This window comes from Triturus cristatus, chromosome 7 (assembly GCF_964204655.1).
Source record: "Triturus cristatus chromosome 7, aTriCri1.1, whole genome shotgun sequence".
Taxonomy (NCBI): domain Eukaryota; kingdom Metazoa; phylum Chordata; class Amphibia; order Caudata; family Salamandridae; genus Triturus; species Triturus cristatus.
Genome location: NC_140590.1, coordinates 1,201,494,001 through 1,201,517,494, shown reverse-complemented (window position 1 = coordinate 1,201,517,494; position 23,494 = coordinate 1,201,494,001). Strand labels below are relative to the sequence as shown.

Below are 23,494 nucleotides of genomic sequence, written 5' to 3'. Positions count from 1 at the left end.
ACTTGCTCCTTGTTATGAGAAAAAAGTGCAACCAGTGGTGTTTCTTTGAGCACCCCCTGCACTAAACATGTTGGGAAGTGTAGATTGATATATATATAACAGAAAAAGTAAATCTAAATGTCACTAGGCAGTCACTAGTTTTCCCTACTCTGGACCGCCTTGTGGGGCATGGCGATCCCATGTAAGGAAAAAAATCTCGATCCAGAGGGAGAAAAACAAACCTACCTGTCAGCGTTATTGTCCTTTTATTTCAAATACAGAAACTACTGATTTGCAAACCAAGCGGATTGCAAGCAGATAGGAACATGTTGGTTTCACTCAGGAACATTCAGTGCCTATGGTGGAACAGCAGCAGTAGTGCCTCTACTGAAGGCAAAGAGATGTCTGCCTGCCTGCCGTGAATCTCTAAATATGGCGGGTGGTGTATCACTAGGAGAGCAGAGAGCAGAGGCCATGACCGCTGCTGACCTAGCAAGTCAAGAGGCCGCCCATCAGATTTTAAAGGAGACTGTAAGATATAGGTGTAGGAAGGTGGAATCTGACTGCATGGTTGCCCCCACTTTTTTCCTGGTGTTTTGATGGTTTTTGACTTAGTTTGGCTGGAATCCTGCTATTCAGGTCCCCAGCCTATCTGCTTCCTCTCTAAATTGATTGCATGCACTTTAGGTACACCACAGATTACCAGGCCAACTTCTCACAATAGGGACTAGCAGAAGACCACCTTTCTTGCATGAGGTCTACTGAATGCAGTATAATTGGATGGAGGCAAAGCAATCAGACAAGGAATTTAAATAGGCATAAGTGATAGTCAAATTTAGGTCATGTTTCTATTAGGTTTATTGAGCAATTTGTCCAAGGATGAAAAATAAGGCAAAGCCGACAGGATGATTCAGTGAGTCGAATGATCACCGCTGAACCATGAAGAGAGCTGCAGGTCATGAGTTTGAATCCTGAAATAGCCAACTCAGTCTTCCATCCTGGTGAGTTGGGTAAACTGAGCACCATTTAATTGGGTAATAGTACAATTGTCATATACAGCACCGAGCAAACAGCAGTAGAATATGAAGATCTGTGTGAAAGAAAAAGTTATTATACTTATTACCAGTGGGAGACTGGCAGGCTCTCAGTTATGGCATATGGCTGTCCAATCAGTTCCAGGTTCCATCATTCTCTCAGGTGCCTCTAGGTCAAGCTGGTATTTGACTGGATGCTATTGGCCTTAGTGGGGCAGCTTATGCTTGCCTACCGGGGCGAGGCACCGATTGGTTCAGATTGGTCACTCTGAGCTGGGGCTGCTGGGGTTTCTGCAAGGTCTGGCTCAAGCTTTCATTGGGAGCTGTTGCTGAGTCTTCCAGTCACATCTGGAGCAGATGCTCTCTTCCATGTGGCATGCAAAGGAGCTCTTCACAGGCCTTTCTACTAAGATCATAGCAGGGTATTACACTGTCTTTCATTTTGGCAGTAGTGGGTTTCAGTCTGGACCCTGACCAGAAGCTATGCAACCCTTTAAACATGTTTAAAATGAGGTTGGCCTATTACGCCAAACACTTGGGGGCTTCCACTATGATCTTGATTATGTTGGTACTTCAGTCGCTGTTGCAGATGGGCCATCAGGAGTGGAAGCAGAGTCATCATTTTGTTGGAGCATTTCCTTGTATTGTCGTTTAAAGAAGCCAGCCTGCAAGTGAAAGCAAAGTAGTAAAAATAAAAGAAGGAATTAAGGAAGAATATAGTGAGTCTAAATGCATAAACAAGGTAGAAGACTAGTCTTTTGCACTTTGGGAAAGCGAAACAAACCGTTCTATGCTGGTTTATTGTTTCTATAGGCAATTCATTTATTCAGTGTGCACTTTATACACTATAACGCAGATTAACTAAGATTTTATTTTGAGGTTGCATCCCGTTTGTGGCACACATGGACGGAAAATAATTTTAGGGATTTACTAAGACAAGAAAAGCCACTTCGCCTGAGTTTGTGTGGGTTAGTATAAACAAAGAATAGCAATACAATGCATAACAGTGCCTTCCGTTACTTTGCATTGAGTAGGCGTTACATGGGTGGAGCATAGGCGTTCCCATACATTCACCCATATATTTTTATGCAAACCCAGATTTGCAGACTTGTAAACCTGGGTTTGCACCAAAATGGTGTGCCTACTGTACAGAGGCGTAAGGAGGAGAAATATGTTAATTTCTTCTTGTTAATTCCTCTTTCTATGCATGCTGCATTCTGCAGCACACATAGAGAAAGGAATATACCTCTATGGATTGTTTTTGTGTAGGAATGTGTGCCTTCCCCCTCAAAAACAATCCATCCCATAAAACAGACACCCTTGCAATCTAGTACAAAGGGGTCTGTGTTGGCGCTAGGCAGCTACCAGTGCGCCAGCACAAGGAGAGAGCAAAAATACTCTTTATCTTTGTCAATATAAAGTATTTCTGTTCTCTCCCTTTCATGCAAAGCAGTACAGCAAGTTCCCTTCCTGCACTGCATTACGTTAAAGAGTAAAAAATCTGTTGCAACATGTCTCTGAATGAGTGCCCAGCTCAGGGTACAGATTTATAACTTTTGGAAGTTCACAACCATTACCAGCAGTATTATTGTTAAGCTGCACCAGGCACCTGTGTTCAGGTGTACTTCGAAATGGGGCATGTGACATTTTGCCTGTGCTCCCAAAGTGCTGAGTAAGGGAGTATAAGAGACACAGAAAAGTACAATTCCTGTACAAACTGGGTCTACACAGGAGTTGCAATTAAAAGTGCTGTAATGTTTATTGCACCTGGTAAATACTGTTAGATTTCAGTATGGGATTTAAAGAGTGACAAAGACTGAAAATAGTGTGGTAAGCACTATAATCCGGCTGTTATGTTAGATTTTCAGGGCAGAGCACTGGATAGACGATAAAATCACACCTGATAGATTATTGACACCTCAGCGTAGGATTTTATCGTATGTGATAATTATCCCATCCAATCCTACGACACCCATAAGGCCCTAAGTATCCAATTCCATATTGAGTAACACATTTTTCCCCATGGAGAAACTCCTTTCTCAACAACACCCAACAAAGTTGGGGGTGATCTGTCACCTTTGCCACAATGTATGGGGAGTTATAGCACCTATTTGTCAATCTAAAACTCTAACGATCTCAAGAATGCAAAAGGGTTGAACCAAAGTTTGTGAGTGTTCACCAACTTTCATGGCAAACAGCACCTTGATGTGCCCACACTCCCCACACCCTGTGAGGAATTGTTACTGTGACTTTCTGTGCACCTGCTTTGGAGTACTGTACAGAAATAAAACCATTTATGCCTGAATAAAATCCTTCTGTAAATTGATGACAAGCGTAAATGGCACCATCTTCAGCTGTAAATGTATATTTGTGGCCCAAAAAAGGGTTTCTGAAATAGGCACCATATTTTCTGTTTGTGTTGTTAATCAAATAAGACATAATTTGAGTCTTTTTTTTATTTTCAATTGATCATATACAAAATTTATAGGAATACCCCTCACACATCTTCTGCACTCTTGACATTATCTCCTCAAACCTATCTCTTTACAATACCCTAGGGATCACTTGTGGGGCTCCAATAACCCTACAGAAGGGCAATTAACCAAGTTAGAGCACAATGATCTGCCTCCTCATGTCACGCTAAAGTACATCATAGAATATTATCTGACTTGGGCCATGCATCGCCACCTCTATTAAAATGTGCATACGTTTTCCTCTCTAAATATCCATTATCAAGGACAAGACACAGTTGTCTCACTTTAGACTTAGGTACATGCTTCCCTCACTATGGAGTCTCCCAATCTTACTGTACCTTTTTCCCACATCCCTTATGTGGGGAGGTGGAGCAGCTTTTCTATACTGATGTATAGTGTCATCGTAAAATACAATCTCCAAAAGTCACAAATTAACCGCAAAAAAGTATCCTACCACCTTCTTTATTCCATTTGAGCCTGTTTCTCCCAAAGGAAAGAGAACCCAAAAGGTGTCATGCTTCATCATTGGGTCTCACCCTGGTCCCTATAAACCATAGTGGTCTCAAGCATCTTCCAGGGGGCACGTTGGATATTGTTCCTAACAGGGTCTAAAAGATTAAAAATACCTATAGGACACCCCGGTTTCCCTTTATTCTTGGGTGGTTTTGGTATGGTTAAAACGTCTGAATATAGGGGAGTTTTTAAGTGGGATACTACCCTATTATCCTAACCTGTTGTAGACTAATGGAATCTCATATTGTATAATGACTGGTGTCCATCCTCGATTGAGCATTTCTCATCCCTCACAGTGTTAGTTCTGCAGATCTGAGTGAAATACATTGTACTCAAGCAAGCATGCTTCCGCAAGCCACTGTGATCCAATCCTCAGAAAGGATTCCGTAATCTGCCTCCATTTTTCAGCATATGCACTGTGTGATCTGCCATAGTGTATGGTATTTCCTCAAATACTCAAATACATAAAATTCATAGAGCATATGTGTTTTATACCATCAACATCACTGCAATATTGTTTTATTTCAAACTCTATTCTATTCAGTAACTTGCAGCCTTCATCTTGGTGCTTTAGCACATCAGACAAAATTGAGGGATCAACAGGGACAGTCATGCTAAATGGCCAAATAGAACAGACAAGTCTTAACCAGTCTTTTAAATGTAAGGAGGGTTCCCTCTGCCTCATGTTGATGGGACAGGATGTCTATGCCAGGCCTATTGGTGAGCTACTGGCTTTGGCAATCGGGTGGGGGTGGGTAATGGGGGGGGTCGCGTTGCGTGGTGATAATGGTAGAGTTAAAAAAAAAGTGCTATGAAGAGTACTGGCTTCTTCATACCACTTTTTTTACTTCTGGAAGTGAGATTGGAGACAAGAAACATGGATGAGGAGGGAGTAAACGAAAAAGGATGGCAGGTGGGGGAAGGTTAAAAAAAAGCGCTTTTGAGTTCGCCTTGGAAAAGCCTGTAGAATAAGTGCCCTGGTCACATGTTTTGAAAGTTTGTGCCGTAGAAAGGTGCCCGGTATTTTCAAAGAAAATGTTGAGAAAATCAGCTTGCTTATTGTAGATATAAAAAAAGAGTTCCATTTAGAATGGAAGGATCTATTGAAGGGAATTTCCTCTATCTCTCGCTTCATTTAAAACAGTCACCAGGTGGTGATGCTGACAAAAAATGTAAATCTCTGAAGAAAATGTGCCGATTTGGATTTGTACTGTAGTCTACGTAACTAATGGAATCATTTGATGGAGCACCTTAATATGATTCAAAGATTCTAAAGGTATCTGGATTTTATAATCAACACAATAAAGTTGGAGCAACTAGAAAGTTTAAAAGCTGTAACTTGTATAGGGTGAGGATGTGGCTTAAGGCAGCGCTGCTGACTTTGGAGCCGGTTAACGATATTCAAATTTCGGCATCTGCTGACCATACTCTGCCTCATTTACAACCCCATTGCCCCTCCTGTGCGTCATTTTTTTAGATGCACCCGAGGCCCAGTGTGCCTGCCCATATTTAAAAGGCCACATAAATTCACTCTGCGTAACTTTTCATGGCCTTGTAAATATAGGCCTCTTTAACGCATTACTCTGCGTGAAAGGGGTGTTCCATAGGTGTTGCTGTCGATGTTCCCACATAACATCCATGGAACCTGACACATTCCCAGATTTACAAAGTATTGTGTTCCTGGGCCAGCGAATACTGCCGCCCTGCCTTAGCTGCCCCTGCTGGAGAACTGTAATAGCCAGTATGCCTGGAGTGGCTAGCTGCGGATGCTGGGCTTCCTAGGGGCGGATGTCTACCTGCTGAATGAGCCATTACAGTGGATTCCAGGGTTGAACCACCCTTTGGACCCCAAGCTGCGCAATGAGGGTCAGACTGCGGTTGACAGCCTCGACACAGGTATCCCTGCCACGGACCTACCGACTGTTGTGCTGGAAAATTCCAGTTTTGGGGGCCCCACAGCGCCCCTTGCCTACTGGCACAGACAAACCAGATGTCCTGGCAGCCATAGGAAGCTCCTGGATCTCTATAGAAAACAAGCTGTTGTCCCTTGTGGCCGAGCTTGGATTCCTCTTTGACTTGTGGTGGGGAAAAGGTGCTGTCCGCACTGCAATCACAAACTATGGACAATCACTGTTCTGTCCAAGACCTGCAGGACAGAGTGCGCACTCTCGAGGAGAGGAAAGAGGATGCTGAGGGATGCTTCTGGAGAAGCAACGTCTGAATACTTGGAATGACAGAGAGGATTGAAGGCCGTGATCTGCTGACATTCTTGGAGAACTGGTTCCGATCATTTGTCGACCCCTCAGACTTCACCCCTTGTTCTCGTTAGAAAGGGCATGTGAGTGCCAGCACACCAGCCCCCATGGAGACACAGCCACATCTGATGTTAGCCAAACTTCTCTATGTCAGAGACCTGGGCGCTATCCAGAAGGCGACTAAGGAAAAGAGACCATTGAAACTTGAAGACAAAACCATCATGCTATCCCCAAACTGCACCCAGGTGGTACAACGGCAATGGGCCTCCTTCCTGGAAGTTAAGAAATTTTTTCAGGAACTAGATACCCTCTTGAAAGAGCTCATATGAGTTGACAAATGCCACTGCATCATGTTAAAAAAGCTGCAGCTGCTCGTCGGCAAGGGTGGCTCGTTGGCACCCCTTCTATTGAAGCATACTAATGAGTAGCCCAGCTGCAGTAGGTGTCGCGATGACTGGCTGGGCGAAACCTGGGAGAGACATGTTAGGGGACAGGCCCCCTTGGGCTGGCCACGATCAGAGGGTTTTTACTCCTCAGGAAAACGCCCTCCTCCTCAAGGTTTCTGCAGACAGAGATAGCCTGGAAATGCATGGCTAGGGTTCATTTCCTTAAACGCCATATTACTTCATATGCCCAAGCACTCCCCCTACAGGCCTCTCATGGCTCCCTAGCTCCTACTTCAATACAGACCTGAGGTGCTGACATGAATGATCTTTAAACATGATTTGTGGCCTCTTCGCCGATGGCCATTTACTTACCTTCTATTAACTAATCACTGACTATGACATGCCACCAGGACAGTTTCTCACCTACAGACAACTACGCAACATGTGCTGGACCCTCTGGTCCACACTGGATGGGGAACTCAACTCATATTATCCTGCAACTGCTACTTCAAATGCAGGAAGGATGCCACCTGATTATATGGATTTACAAAGTTAACCAAGAGCACACTAGGCTCCCACTGACCATGCTGCGTGGCAGATAGGAGAATGACATAAGGAGGGTATTGCATAATAAGGATTCAGAGCAGGCCCTGAAGTTACCTTAGCGGAATTGGAATACCCGATTTAAAAAACATAAAAGTTTCCATCCTCCATAGGGCCTACCTAACCCCGAATCAACTCAAGTGCTACTTCCCAAATGAGCACATGCGATGTTCACCAGGTCATGCGGCAACAGCCGATATACAGCACATGTTATGTCATGTCCGGCTCTTTCCATGTGTTGGCTATCAGTACACAAGGTCTTACGGAAAGTTACGGAACTCTGTGATATATACTCATAGGAAGCATGTTTAAATGCAGAAAACGCCACAAGGTTCAGACACGCTTTGCTGGCATGGCCCTCTTACTAGCTAAGAGAACTGTGACCATGCACTCGAGGATGGCATCAACACCATCTCTAGTGGCTTGGCATGGGGCTGTGTGCAGATGGGGGAGACGCTGAATGGGGTGCTCTCAGATACGATGGGGCCCGAAACCTTTGCAAATACCCACTTTCCACGGCATGGGATACTCTCCTCAACCAGTTTCGACAGCTCACACAGAACGCTAGCTTATCCCCATAACCACAGTGGGACTCCAAATGCTCCTGGCCAGATCTTACCCGGACCCAACACAAACACAGTTCTGTCCCACTGCCTGCCCCCATTCTCCCCGCTGCAGTGCCACCTACGCTACAGCCCCGCGATACCTGCAAAACAGCCTGACTAATTAAAGCTCCACATCAGCAGCAAAGTCTTCACTGGAGCTCTGCTACAGCGTGGATTTTGACATTATCCCCAGCCATGGACCTGCATGCCCTCAAACCTGGCCCTATTTTTCCCCTCTCTTCCAGTTGAGGAGGAAGTACCTCAATTTGAAGGGTAGCCTTATATATGTAGGGCAGGTCCCCACTGACACCCTCACCACTTTTCAGAGAATACCGTCAGAGACTGTGTGCTTATAGCTGCGATATTGTATACTTGTCAATGTATATAAAATGAACCATACAGTGTCAAAGTGTGACTCTATAAATCCCGAATTCTGAGGATTTATACTGCTATCTCACAATTTTTTATGAAAACCCCAACAAAAACAGTTCATTATGTCCTTGGTCTGAAGCCATCCCTAGTGGATACAGTAAACATATCTTAGTTATCTAATTGTCTGTATGCAAATACATGAATCACATTTTAGCAAAAGCATATTTTCAAATCAAATCAACTATGAACCAACCCATTACCTGAATACCCAGGCCAGATAAAACCTCAACAATGCCATCATGCCTCATCCTTGCACTGGGAGTAATCTTTTCAGCTTAGAGCACTAATAAAGTTTATTCTTGGCCCACTAGCTGATTATTTTAATTATCCCACTCCACCACATTTTCACTTACACTACACATAGTCCCAATTTTTCAGTGCTCCTACGTAACCTCGCAAGTTGTAGCACGCCTCAGTCCGTAGAGGACTGGGAGGACCCCTATGATGAAGCATGTCACCGTGGGGAAACCCTGGTGAGTGAGGGGACTCAAGAAAGAGATAATTCTTCCCTTTATTTCCAATCGGTGTTCTTCAGGATCAAATTGACTTCTGACACCATCTGTTTTCCCTGGTTAGGTTCTTGTTTACTTGACTTGCTCAGGTAGTTGCTTTTGAGATATGTATTAGTGGAGGGTGAACCTAACCTATAACCTCTACTTCCCCCCGTTTTTTGGTAAGTAATCGGAAGTGGCTCATTCTAAAACCTACTAATCTTACACCCCGAATTGACAGACTCCATTACCTTCACTGGTAGCTGTTCAAGCAAAAGGATGACTTCAATACATGTATGACCATGCACATAGTGACCTGGGATCACAGATCTAGATATGTTGATAAACACCTGTAATGCAGGAATGTGTGATCCTGCAACTCTATGGACCTAATTTGGAGGAGGAAACTTCATTGCAGTTAGCCTTGAACTCTAAAATGCTCTCCCTTATCACCTGGCCCCAAAGGACAGCAATCTAGCCTTCACAGTGACTTTGAAACCTTTATCCACCTGCAAATTCTTTGTAGCCTAACTGAGCCAGTCATTCTACCCACCTGCTGGTCCATCAAGCACCACAAAGCAAGCAAGCACTATAAGTGCAGAAACAATAAAGGTTAAGTATTTCACTCACCTTATAAAGTCCAGCAGAGATCAAAGCCAGCAATACCAAACCACCCACACTGCTCCCAATGATTATGGGTAAGTAATTATATTCCTTGTACACTTCGATTCTTGTTGACACCTAGACAGCAAGAGAAGATCTGGGTGTTAGATTGAAAAGGGGCATCAAATGGTACTGAATCTATATGCATGTACTAGACCAAATTACACATTTGCCTCCCAGATATATGGATGTCAGGATTTCCAATTACAAGTAATTACAACAGATGCAGAACAAATTTTACTTTCTACCATTGGCTCATTTGAAACACAGTCCTAGTGCAAGTCATGCAGCATCAAAAGTAAGGCGACTTACTGCTCCAACCTCCACCCACCACTCACACATACTTTTGATAGGATCGCAAGATGTGATGTCATCAATGACTAACTATAGCAAGGTTCAACTTGGTGAATCTAGTAGATTAGCTGGAAATGTCAGGAAAGGAAGGAGTGAAAATCCTGGACAATATCAAGGTGTTGTGGGAAAGGAATTTCGATGACCCTGGGCGAATTGTTAGTTTTTGGACAGTGCTGCAGGTCCTGGGTGAAAGAGTTTGATGAGAATATAACCCGCATCGAGGCACACTACATGATACTTGGTAATGGGGCATACTTACCCCAGTGGCTACGAGTCTCCACTAAACCGAGTAATGGGTGCATATATACAAAACAGGCGATAGTTGGGTCTCTTGCACAAAGCTGGTAGCAGGAGAGCTGCATACTACTGGTGGAAGGCGGCTCACAAACATTATTGGTTCACGAGATGAGGCAAAATCTGAAGAATACTAGACATTTCTGAAATTTCATTGGAAACTGGTACTGAGGAAGTAAGTTCTGTGCCTCACACTATCAATTGACAATCACAGCCATGAATACTAAAGTGGTATACCACCCTCACTACTGGACTGCAGTTGATTTATTGTAATGAAAAATAAATGTCAATTTGCACTGAAGAAATTAAACCACTCTGTTCTGCTGAACCCATGATGTACATCTAATTGAAAGGCACTCATCTTTGCCTGAATGGAAAGCATTGTGGGAAATACTAGCGTTAAGACAAAACAACAATCAATTTGTATTCATAAAACTTTAATATGAATATAATGCCACTGAATATGAATATAATGGCCTTTTTCTGTGTACATACAGTTTTTCAAGGGTGTCATTTATAGGTCATTACAAAGGATCTGCCTGATCACTCTCACAAAGGGGTTTGCTACTGGACTTTTGTGACACCAGACAAGCTGGGGCCAGGGAAGGGAGGCAGGAAATTCCAAACACCTTTGTGCATGAAAAAATACCTCTGGAGGTGGAAACCTCCAGAACCTTCTCCTTCTTCAAAGCTGGCACCCGGTATAAATATTGGACCCTCAGGCCCAACTCTTATGTACACCTGTGGACCTGTGGAAGACTCAGAAGGGCTGTTGTGCAGAATGACTGCTACTCTGTTGTCCTGCTGCCTGAGTGAAAGACTGGACCTGCTTCTTGAACTCAGGACTACCAGAGTGACTCCAGAAGTCTCAGTGACAGAAGAGGCTTCAACCATCTTGAACCCAGTACCTTAATTCAGTCTAATTTGAGTTGTATTCTCCCAAATGGTGCCACCCTAGTCCTGGACCCCTGGATGTGGTCTCTGCCAGCCCAGCTGTGGTCCTGTGGGCAGAACCAACCTAGTGCGACGCATCTCCTTGAGGCTCCACTTTGGAACCACAGCTGTGTGACACATCCCCGATGTAGGACTCTGTATCGCAGCCTGCAGTCTCCTTGGAACCGCCTCTGCCAAGATTCTGGCTTATGCAGATGAAATTACCATTTTAACCACCATCCGACCGACGAAATCAGGGAAGCCGCAGCTATCGCTAAAGAGTATGGGCAAGCATCAGGTTACTCTTTGAACGAAGGCAAAACACTGGTAATATTTGCACAATATATAACTTTTTATGATCCTCGGCATATAGAAAACGCTACATATTTGGGAGTCTGTATTAGTTCAAAAGTAGACACAAAAGTTAAGGCTAATTTTAACCCTCTGATAAAGACAATATCTACAGATCTTAAAAGTATAAACGGACTGCACCTATCTGTTATTGGGCGAGGAAACGTTTTAAAAATGGCAAGGTTGCCAACATTTTTGTATATGTTTCGTTCTATTCCACTCGCGATCGATGCAGTAATTTTAAAAGCACTGGAAGCAATGTTTTCAAATTTTATTTGACAATATGGGAAAGTTAGACGCTCCCTAAAATACCTGACACTGCCACAGGTGCAGGAAGGGCTTGCGTTTCCTAATAATACATTTTATCATTGGGCGAGCCTTTTACACCAGATGTCTATTTTATTTTGCTTGGCTACAAGCAAAGAGACAGAGGAGGAAAGGAAAGTCAGGATTCCAAAGATATATGAACTAACCTTAGGGAGGGACGCTATGAGGCTGCTACTGTGACAGTTAGAGCCAAGCTACTACAAGAAGGTACGATTTAAGATGGTGCATGGCGTCTGGGGAATATGGACCAGGGTGTGCAAGGCTATGGCGATACCAAAAATTATTCGCTACATCCCTCTGTGGCGATCGCATTTCTTTCCGCACCCTTTCTATGATAATATGGGAAGGCACTGGGAACAACCAGGCCTAGTATTCATAGGTGATCTATATGTGTCAGACAAGCTAGGCTGCTTCGCTGCCTTGCAACAGGACAACGGAATACCTGCTAGGCAATATTTTAAGTATGTACAGCGGCGAGATTTTTTTGCTAATTTTAGACTGGCAATATCCCCTGAAAAAATACCACTACTGGAGATAATTGCATGGAGGATTACAAATATTTATAGTATACTGCTAAAAAGTGTCCCAGACGATCTAGAGAAAACTGAAACCAATTAGGCTGGGAAGCTGAATAATCCCGATGTTGATGTGGATATGGATTTGCTACTAGTGGCCACAACTTTTCAATCTACTAATCTTAAAACACAACATTATAAAACTTTGTTCAATCTGTATTTTACCGCAGCCAAGATTTTTAGCTGGGGCAAGAGAGCAGACGATAGCTGCCCAAGGTGCAGGGAGGGGCCAGCGACAACAGTGCATATGTGTTATGATTAGCTAGGCTGCTCTCTCTCAAGAACAAGGTGGTGAGCTTTTGGGAGGGATTGTTAGGTTGCAGGATTATTTTATCTTCTACACTGATGCTCATGGGCTATGATAGCTGAATTGGCCTGGATACCAAAGAGAAACAATTTGTATTTATTGGCACAGCTGTTTTTAGGATAATAATCGCAGCAAGATGGAAGGATGCTTCTCCCCCACCTTTCAAATATGGCTACCCTGCCTTTTGAGGATATCTAATCAAGAGACCGCATTGTATGCGTGCAGGGGTAGGGATGGTAGGAAACTAAGGGCTGGCAATTTGGTCACCTAGTGTAAGGTGGAGAAAGAACGTGGGATGCTCTGGTAGGATGAGAAGTGGTGGCCTTTGGGAAGTACCTTAAATCATATGTATATCAAATTAATTGTATGTAATTAGGAATTGCTACCATCTGGTTTTATGTATCTGACTGTTTTATTAAGCATTCACCCTATTTATAGTATTTATAATACCTATGATACTCTTCCCTTTATTCTAATAACATTATTTATAAGAGCCTTTGTGTATATTTTATAGACCTAATGCACTGTTTTATCATGTTTGTAATAACCGTTAAATGTACTGTAATTGGATTTCTATGGGTGTATAATAATAAAAAATAAAAAAAGGAACCGCCGCTGCGCGATGCATTCTCGTCACAAGCCTACTCATCGCAAGCCCCTCATGGACAACTTCCTCAATGATGATGTAGGACTTCGCATCGCAAGACCCGCAACTTATTCACAACAAGCTGGTGCCCGACGGATCTGTGACGCATCACAAGCCCCTCATTGACATGAGTATGCAGGACCTTGCATCGCAGCCACACAGCTCCTTGGAACCGCTGATGTGTTACGCATCCTTGACAGGAAGAAGAAATGCTCTGCACCCAGTATTTAGGAAACTCTTGTTCAGTGGGCCTAACTGGGTCTGTATGTGGCCTGTCATCCATCATGGCTGGCCTGAACTTGTGACTTTGTCCCGGTCTAGCGCATCCAGACAACAACAGTTGGCGCTTTATGCTTTTAGGGACTAGTTCCACTTAAATCTTTAAAATTGCATATCTCCAGTTCCCCTGATTGGATGTTTGTCATTTTGGTCTTAAATCAATGATTCAAAATTGCTCTTTTTCTCTAAATGGGTGTTGGATTTTTTTCTTGTGTTGTGTTTTCACTTTATGACTGTTTGAAGTGCTGTATAAATACTTTACACAGTTAAGCCTGGCTGCTTTGTGCCAAGCTAACAGAGACGTAAGCACATGTTAATTTGGGGTCTGCTTGTGTTCTGCCATAGCAGGGATTGTGATTGCTGCTTGAGTAGGGTTTGACCCCACCCCCAACCAGTAACCCAGTGTTCAACATGACACCTCACTTCATGAGACCTGTTTGGTTTGGTCAGCCTATCGCCTCCAAACACCTTAACAAAGAATGTGGCTATGACATGGTCTTTGGCAATAAATAAATATAAGTGATGATTGACTGTCCATCTCCACCCCTTGTGGTCAGCTCTGGCAGGAAAGAATCAAAACTCAGGGACAGTCCCTTACTAGCTGGGAAAAGGTCAGAGAGAAATACACATTTCTTGGTGCATTATGAAATGTTTGTCTTCAAAATGATATCATATGATCATATAAACTGAGAACATTAATGGATGTTCATTACATAGAAACATAAATGTAGCCTGAGAGGGTTGCATTTTACACCTCTTGATACCCCACAAAAGTTCACGTATGGAGCCAGTTCTGAGTGGCAGACTGTTTTGACCCCCAACAGCTATACTATTCATGTTAACCTTTAACTTCAAGTGGAAGCTCTGTACACCAGCCATAGGAAAGTTGGAGCCAGGACAGGACGCCATGCCGCCCTTCTATGGAGTCAACCTTCGATCTAAAGGCAAAGGTGGTAGATTCCCCTCTGCTCTGAGAACATACCTTAAATTAGCTCAAAAACTTCAATCCATTGCTAAAACACCAGAGATACTTCTCCTAATCGTGTTGCTTTCTCCCCTGAATATAGAATGGAGCCAATCTGCATATTACATTCATTGAAAACAAGAAGGACTTTATTGCTTTGCCTCATAACCTCAAAAACATGAGCAGCCAAGAGAGCTTTCCTTCTAGTAATCAGTCTCAGAGCAGCAATTATTCACAAATACAACATCAAGACCCTCTTATTTATAAGCAAGCACTGTCTTTCTGTGCAATGCCGAAAATACTTCTGTCCTTTATTCTATCTTCCCATCAGGTGATTCACTGCCTAAGTATTAAGGGACACATGCATCAAGATAAGGAATTGCAATTCCTTAATAGCGATTTTTAAGCAATCACTATTTCGGAGTTGTAATTCATTAAGCATGTAGGAATCGCAAAATAAATAGCGATTCCTACACATTCCCTAATAGTGAATCGCAAATTGCAATTCGCTATTAGTGAATGCATTCCCATTTATTCCTATGGGCCTAGAGGCCCATAGGAATAAATGGGAAAGCATTCGCAATATGCGATTACCAAATAGGTAATCGCAAATTGTGAATGCAATTGCAAGGGTGCTAGGGGCCTAGGGCCCCCCTGATGCACCTCCAAAAAGGTAAGTGTGCACATGTGGCGCACACACATGCCCAAAGGGCATGTGTATGCGTCACATGTCACTTTGAAAAATGTAATTTTGTGCATTTTTCTAAGGATTTGCAAATTACCATCAACTTGAAGTTGATGTTCCTGTGTAAAAATAATCCTCAGAGGCATTTTCCTCTTTCTGTGTGTGCTGCAGAAAGAGCAAATAAAGAGGAGAACCAAACATATTTACCCCAGTTACACCTCACCTGGGAATGCGTACCATTTTGACGCATTCTCAAGTTCACTAGTATTAGTAAATCTGGGAATGTACCAGAAACCATGGTGGATACATGGGAACACCCACACTCCACCCATGCAACTCCTTCCGAAAGCAGAGTATTGCAAGGCAGCGACTTGCGGTGCATTGTGCTAATCCAAATTTTCTAAGCCATACAGATCCACGCAAGGTGGCTTTGATTGGCTTTGTAAATCTCACTGAAGCACTTGTGTTGCCTTGCCTGACACAATGGCAACGCAAGGTCTTCTTAAATCTTTGGCCCAGGAGCCTACAATTTGTCCAATAATAGTCTTCTAAATAACTTCTCTAGAGGTGAGCAAAATGTGATTTTTTTATTTTCATGGCTCATGTGTATTATGCAAAATAGGTTTAGCAAGTCACCTGCATGAAAACTTCTGTGACAGCATACCGCTCATACAAACGTCATACAAAGTACAGTAGACTAGTTTGAGTAGAAAATATTTCCTGGAAATGGCACACAACAGTTTCACTGTTCCTGTACAATACTATCTGTTCAAATGTGAATTAGGGGAGATGTTGCTCATGTAGCAAACATGTTGCCCAAACCTTTCTTTTCAGTAAATCTTGTTTTTCTGTTAACTTCATAAATCTCTTTTTGTCATCCCCTACCCATGCCCCGGATCACTGACGAAATATCGAGAAGGAGAATATCGAATTGCCAAAATATCGAAGGAAAAATATAGAATGCCAAAATATCGAAGCCCTATCTCCAAACAGGTAAGTACAAAAATATAGAATCCCAAATATCGTTGTAAAAAATATAGTTAGTCACAATATCGAATTATTTTAAATATCTTAAAATAAATGTAAAATTAATGAAATAAAACATATAATTAACTGAAACATACTTAAAAATACTTAAATAACTTTAAAATTAATAAATAATTAATGTAAGTAAAAATAAATAAATAATACATATATATTAACGTAATATTAATTTAAAAAATGCAATATTTTTTGCGTAGGATAGCGGGAGGGTAAAAATTACTATTCCCACTCCAGTGAGTGCAACTGTAGGGTAAGCGTTGGATACCGTAGGGGTAAAAATTATTATTCCCACTTCAGTGAGTGCAATAGTAAGGAAAGCATTGGAGAGCGTAGGGGTAAAAATTACTATTCCCACTCCAGTGAGTGCAATAGTAGGGAAAATAATAATTTAATATTTTATTAAAAATAAATAAATTATTAATACCAAAAAATAAATATTTAAATTAATTACCAATCACACAATATTTAATAATTAATTTATTATAAATACCAATATTTTTTATTAGTAACCTATTAATAATTAATTACCAACCAATTCATTTTCAATACCAAAAATTAATAAATAAAATTAATACCAATTAATAATTAATTAAGAATCAATTAATTAGCAATATACAAAAATTATTTCAATAATTAATTATTTACAATTAAATTAATTCCCACCATATTTCCCTATAAACCCACAACCCGCTCCAAATAATAAATTAATACAATTAACATAATTATCAATTAAACAATTAATACAAATTAATTACCAATTAATACAAATTATTTACCAATTAATAATTAATCAACAACCAATTAATTTTCAATACCAATTAATAATTACCTAATAACAATTAAATTACTTCCCACCCTATTCCCCTATAAACCCACAACCCGCTACAGACGTAAAACGCAAAATTAAATTAAAAATAATTAATAATTCCTAAAAATTATTATTTAATGTACTATAATTAAATTACTTCCCACCCTAATCCCCTATAAACCCACAACCCGCTACGGAATTAAATTACACAAAACTTAAATAACATAAAATTCACTACTTTAAAAATATTCAAACATACATTCCAAAATTTATACATACATTTAACACATATACTAACACTTAAAACACTATGAAAAAAATTCGATATTCTTAACAACTATATTATGACTGTCGATATTACTTACTTCTATATTATTTAAATCGATATTTTATTTCTTACCTGATTTTCGATATTCTTCACCACTATATTTTGGCAATTCGATATTCTGTCCATTCTATATTAAAAACTCGATATTCTGTCCTGTCGATATTTTTATTTCGATATTATGTCTGTTTACCCCATGCCCCAATGTCTCCCAAAATCCAGATATTCCCTTTTCTCTACTTTGGCCAACATCTATCAGGCTCAAATTTCCAATTCTCTATAGTCTTCTGTGATCTCTTGAGGGATTCTCAAGCTACCTTGTCAATCGAAAAGCAAAACACAATAAAACGAAGAGGATAATGTACCATACCTGACTCGTCACAAACGTGTCCTTAGGGTCGATGAGGTGAGCATACTTGTTCTCATCATAAGTGATCTCTGCAGAGCTGACCAGAGTCACCTTCTGCTGGTTAGTCTACCGGAGAAATATCAAATTCAATAGCATTAGAGAATAGCATTAGAATAAGGAGAAGGTTGAAGAGGTTGGTGTGTCCTAGGTTGACATCAGTTAAGTGAGAAACCCCTAAGAACTTTAGTAGCGGAGAGCTTGCAGTTTAGTGTCAATGGGTGTCGGATGTATGTACTGACGAAGCAGCCCCTTATCCCAGAATCATGACATGGCAGAGAGCTGAAGTGATTCTGGTGTATAATAAAGGAAATAAGTGCTTACCTCTATGCAAAAGGTTTTCTGTCGCATGATCTTAGTTAAAATTCAAGCATGAATATCCGAAAGGGATATTATAAGCCCACTTCAAGCGGGATTCAGAGTTAAAACATCTACAGTACACCAGGTCTTCAGGTTTGTTTTAATCTACTGGAAGACAGTTTTGATTGGCAAAGATAACTTTTTTCTTGCCTTTGTCAATCTTATGTCCACTTTCAACCTGGTCCCAAGGTTGAGGCTGTGGCAGGTTCTGCAGGAGACGGGCTTGCTACATGAAATCATAGCTTTACTAATCAGGCTTCTTGAGAACAACTATGCCAGGGTTAAATGAGGGTCCCATGGCCAACTGAAAATCAAGATCCCAGTGTCGAAAGGCATACGGCAAGGGTGTGCATTGGCTTCTACTCATTTTTCTTTATGCTTGAACGGGATGTTAGTCTATCTTTCTGAGTGCTCCGCGGATGTAGCAAATATTACGATCCCCATACTGTTGTTTGCAGGCGACTCTCTTTTAATCTAAAAATCTCAGAGCAGCCTTCAAACGCTTCAGACCAAATTTAGAACCTTTTGCCAGGATTTTGGCCTGGAAATCAATGCAGCGAAATCTAAATTTACGGTGTTTAGTACTTCAAAAAAGGTCAAGGGTAAATTGAGTTAGAAGGCAGGTTCTTAGAGAGGGTCGACTCATTTGAATATCTAGGAATCAAACTTTCATCCAAAATGGCCTGGTCCCAACACATTGAATGGGCTTGCTAGGAGCACAGACACATTACTGGAGTCATTCTAAAAAAACATCATGTATCCTTCACCGAGCCAGTGGAGCCATCCCTTCAGGTGAATGAGGCCAAGACTATTGGTGCATCACTCTATATGGCGCTGAGCTGTGTCGTTTTGGTGATGTTCCTGCTTGGAGCGGTCAGAGAATGTTTTTTTAAAGTGTTTTGGTCTCCCTAACATCTAGTACCCCCCTTCTGCCCCTATTTCTGGATATGAGTGACAAAACGGTTGCCCTTAAAGACCCCCATATGTTCCCTCTTGTTTTGGTAAAGACAATGGGTTACCCCAGAGCTGGGCCATTATGCTGCTGCCCTACAAGATTTCATCAAGGCTTGCAGATTCCACAAAATATCTTGGCTATCTTCGATCAAGAAGCTGCTGATCTTGCTAGGCCTTGGTGATCTTTGGCACAATCACGCTAAGGGTCCATTCTAAGGGGGCACTGAAACAACAGTATTGGGCACTGGTAATACAGAGAGAGGACCAGAAAGTGGTAGGCACCTCACTGATGGGGAAATTTCTGAATTTTAAAGTAGTGCACGGGTTAGAGAAGTACTGGGACCTAATCATGGTCCAGATAAATAGGAAGCTATATCATCAATTTAGAGTAGGTACACTCCCATTAAAGTCTTTTACTGCAAAGTGAGCAGCCTCTGATACTGGTAATTGACCCTGTTGTGTTGATCAGGAGGAGACTGTGCCACATGTGCTGCTTGCATGTCGGGACAATGCCCAGATTCACTCAGCTTTTGCTGGCACCTGTGTGTAGACTAATGGGAACTTTGTGTCACTCACTGCTCTGCCTGGAGGATACTAAGAATGGATCCTTCTACACTGCATGTTAGTGGAACTGCAAAGTTTTTGGGAAGAAAAGAAGACTAGTTACCAAATGATGATGTTCCTTATTAGTTAAAATTGTGACTGTCAAGTGCTGGTTTTATCAACTTTACAATTAATGTCATTTTTCTCTTTTTAAAACAACATTTTTTACTTTTTGTAATACCTTGTATAAATATACGATGTGAAATTGTATTGATGGTAAAGGCTTTGATGAAATAAAGTATATTTGACTGACTGACTATGGGAGTGCTCACCACAGTATCAAGCTGTTGTAACCACAGTATAAATACAAGTGAAATATATGCCACAGCTAGACTATAACTATATTGGTTGATATACTTTTGCACACAGCTGCATAACTTTGGTAAACCACAATGGCTATTTTTTAGTTCTAAACCCCCACTTTAGCAAGTGGCTGAGATTTTCCAGCTCAATGCTTGAAGAAGTGTCATGTTGTTCTGTTTATTTAGTAATGCAGCACAAACGTTCGCCAAAAGGCATTGTGCTGCTTGAACACAATTTGAAATTGTAATGTTCTAGTCATGAGGTGCAAACAGGCCGTAGGGTCGATCTTCAGCACTGGAGGAGGACAGATGGTAGAAAGGTGTTGGAGCATTGGTGATATGAAATGAGACACACTGATGATGCAGCAGTCCACAGTCCTTCAGAACAGTGAATGCAAATCCACACTGTCTGACTGTGTCCCTCAAATCTGATCTGGTGTGACAGTTCGGTGTTGGAACTCGGCAAGAATAGAGCAGTAGCAATCCACAAAGGAAGTATGAATTAATAGATGGAGAGAACAAAGGAAGGATGAATGGAGCTGGGTTGCCCAAGTCTTGCTTGTGTCACTTGCATGATGAGGGTCTTTTGAGAGAAGCTACAAAGTGGAAAGTATTTTTTTTTTGGCTACCCCCTGGCAAAATGTTGTCACTTTTTGCAGGACTACTGAAGCACAAGAGCATCAGTGCATGGGAGAAACAAGCCAATGTAGTGTAGCACTTCAAAGAAGGTATCAGGTGATCTCAGCTAGGTTCATGCTGTACAAATACCAACACACACATACATCTGTGTAACAAAACATGACTTTTTGCAGATGTCCGCCTACTTTTTGCCCCCATTTGGACTACTAGATGCTGTTTTTCAAATCTGACAGTGCACCGAAGCCTGCCAACCAGGCTTCAGTACTAGTGCTCGTGCCCTAATAGTAAGATGTGTAATTGGCATCCCCAATATTTTGAAAATTGAAACAGCGATGTGATTAAGCATTCACTGGAGACATGAATTCCCCTTAGGTGGACCAAGTTTCTCTCCTTATGTTGACTAATGTTTGGACTCCATTTTGTATTGTCGTGTCTCCACGTGCTCAGCACGAGAAGAGTCCTATCTTCGTGTCAGTTGCTCTTTAATCTGCCTAGTAACAGTCTATAAATAGCTCCTTTGTCCGTCTGGCGCATGCCCAGACTTGACCACATCTGTTATCAGTTAGTCCTTGCTTGACCATGTTTCGCGGGCTTAAGGAGTGTGTTAACTCCGCCCACATATTGGTTCTGTATCGAAAATGACCATAAAAGGTAATGAATTTTGCTTCATGTTGTATCCACCCACTTATGAGCCCCTCTGTTGTGTATAAAAGGGGACTGTGTATGCAAGTTCTGTGTGCTACTCTATGCAATACTGAAGAGTGTTGTATAGGTTGTAGGACCACCCTTAAGGGTTAATAAACTCTGTCTTTGTACTTTGCAGTTTCCGTGCCAACTTCCTTCTAGTTTTTGTTACAGGAGAGCGAACCCTTGTACTCTGCGGGCCTAGCTGGGGCCTGTATTCATCAATTAGACTGAGACCATGCCCCCCTTGTAAGTCCCTGGTAAATGGTGCTGTGGTTCCCCTGGGCATGGGTGGTAAAGGGGTACTCAAGGCATGCAGCACTGGTTGTGCCACCCTGAGTGACCCAGGTAAGCAGATCACAGTAGGCCCGACATTGCAGACTGCAGGAAAAGTGTTCATTGCTCCATTTCAACTTTGTCTTCACCATGTGTAACAAAGTCCCAACACTGTTGTAGGTATATGTCGGTCACCCCTAGATAAGATCTCTTGAGCCCAAGAGGTAGGGTGCAATATATTTATATTGTAGACAAGTAAGTGCAAACCTATATACCCCTATGGTGACTTTACCATTACAGTGCACTATAAAGGATAGAATAGGACACCCTAGGATAACATGGGACTTGCACCCAGGAAGACCTGGGCTGCTAGCTCCTTTATGGTACCATCGATATATGTTGAGTTTAGTGTAAAAAAAACATGCCTTCTCTCCCCTCACATGAATCTGGTGTCAAGGGATGACTTGCATGCACCGAGGTGGCTACCTAGTGGGTGACCCCCTGTTTAACCTAGCTGATATGTGCTTTGGCGGGCGGGCTTGGGTTTTCCCACCTGAGTTACCGAGATGAGATTTCTGACCTCCTGCCAGGCAGTGTGATCACTCCCAGGAGTCAGAACAAAGGCTTGGGCAGGAAGAAGGTTAGACGCCCCCCCCCCCCCAATAGGCTAGTGAAATGATACATCAAAGCGGTGAGCGCCAAAGGCTTCACCAACTTTGATATGCATCTGGCCACATCCCTCCCCTTGCCTCAGGTGCTGTTGGACCCTAGCAAGGAGGGAAATTAGGTATGCAGGAGGTGTACACCTTCAGGAAGGCTGGCCGCACCTTCAGGGTGAGTGGCCTGATCTGTACACCTACAGCTGAATTCTGCCATCTTTAGGGGGGGCAGAAATACTGGGCTCTGGGTAGAAAAGGTGTCCCTCACCCCCTGATGTGGTCACCTCAGGGGCGGATTAGAATTAAGGGGCTAGCTGCCCATTGCCTACTAGCTCCCAGACGCCTAACTCCCCTAAATCCAGGTTGCATGGAACCCCTGACAACAGAACCTCAGCTCCGATAAAGATACTTCAAAAAAGGACACCAAGAAGAGAGTTTTCACTGACAACAATACTTTGCCCCTCCAGTATAGCAAATGAGTACTACTGGATCCCTCTTGCAAAACATCTTGAAACTGTGTGATAAACTTTTGTCCTTGGCCAAAACTTGGCACTCCCTAGCAGAGGGACTCTTGTAGACACCAGAAGCACCCTCAGACTCTCCTAGATTGGTGGGACCAGTCCTTTGCAAAGTGCAGGTTAAATGGCGTTCAGCAACCAAAGAATCACTGGCCATCGGGCCTATCAACGGATCGCCCAAAAGTAAAAGGTGAAGTGCATTCTGGGAGTTGTGGTGTGGCTTTCACCGGACTTACAAGCCATTACCGCACTCCCATGGACTACAAGATGTTGAAGTTCCTTTTAGTTCCTTTTACCTCTAACAAGGTTTGTTGGTTACTAGTTGGGTAACTGACCCCTTAACTTCACACTAAATCAAGTGGGCACTTCACAACACCTGCGACCAACATCAGCAATGATGCCACTCTTGCGTATTTACATCCCCTTTTTTGGTGGTGTCGTGTCTCTGGTAAAAGCAGCTGGGCACATCTCCTGTGTAAAGACCAGTGGCAGCCAGGACAACCATCACACCCAGACTCCACTAGCCAGGTAAAATTGAACTGAATGATGGGCCCTGGTCCTGGGACCCCACTCACTGGCATATTTTCCCTATGACCACATCGTTAGATGTCTGCACTTTTAAATGCATTTATTTTCTCATGCTTTCAAAATACATAACTTTAGCTATATGTATGCTGAGAAATGTGTTTAGCTGTCTAAATTTATACAAAAATATACTCTATTTTTATAAATTGATGCTGGATTTTTCTCGAGTCTTGTCAATTAC

General features: G+C 42.2%; 1 protein-coding gene across 2 annotated transcripts in view; it reads right to left on the bottom strand.

Moving 5' to 3' along the window:
• Positions 1 to 802: 802 nt before the first annotated feature.
• LOC146811598 (integrin alpha-M-like) overlaps positions 803 to 23,494 on the bottom strand; it is a 500,127-nt gene continuing 477,435 nt past the window's right edge. For both annotated transcript variants that reach the window (XM_085618578.1, XM_085618579.1), the window contains 3 exons: positions 17,698 to 17,802; positions 9,403 to 9,513; positions 803 to 1,678 (listed from right to left, as the gene is read on the bottom strand). In XM_085618578.1, the coding sequence (XP_085474704.1) occupies positions 1,574 to 1,678; positions 9,403 to 9,513; positions 17,698 to 17,802 (321 nt within the window). In that variant the 3' untranslated portion in view covers positions 803 to 1,573. The remainder of the gene's footprint in view (positions 1,679 to 9,402; positions 9,514 to 17,697; positions 17,803 to 23,494) is intronic.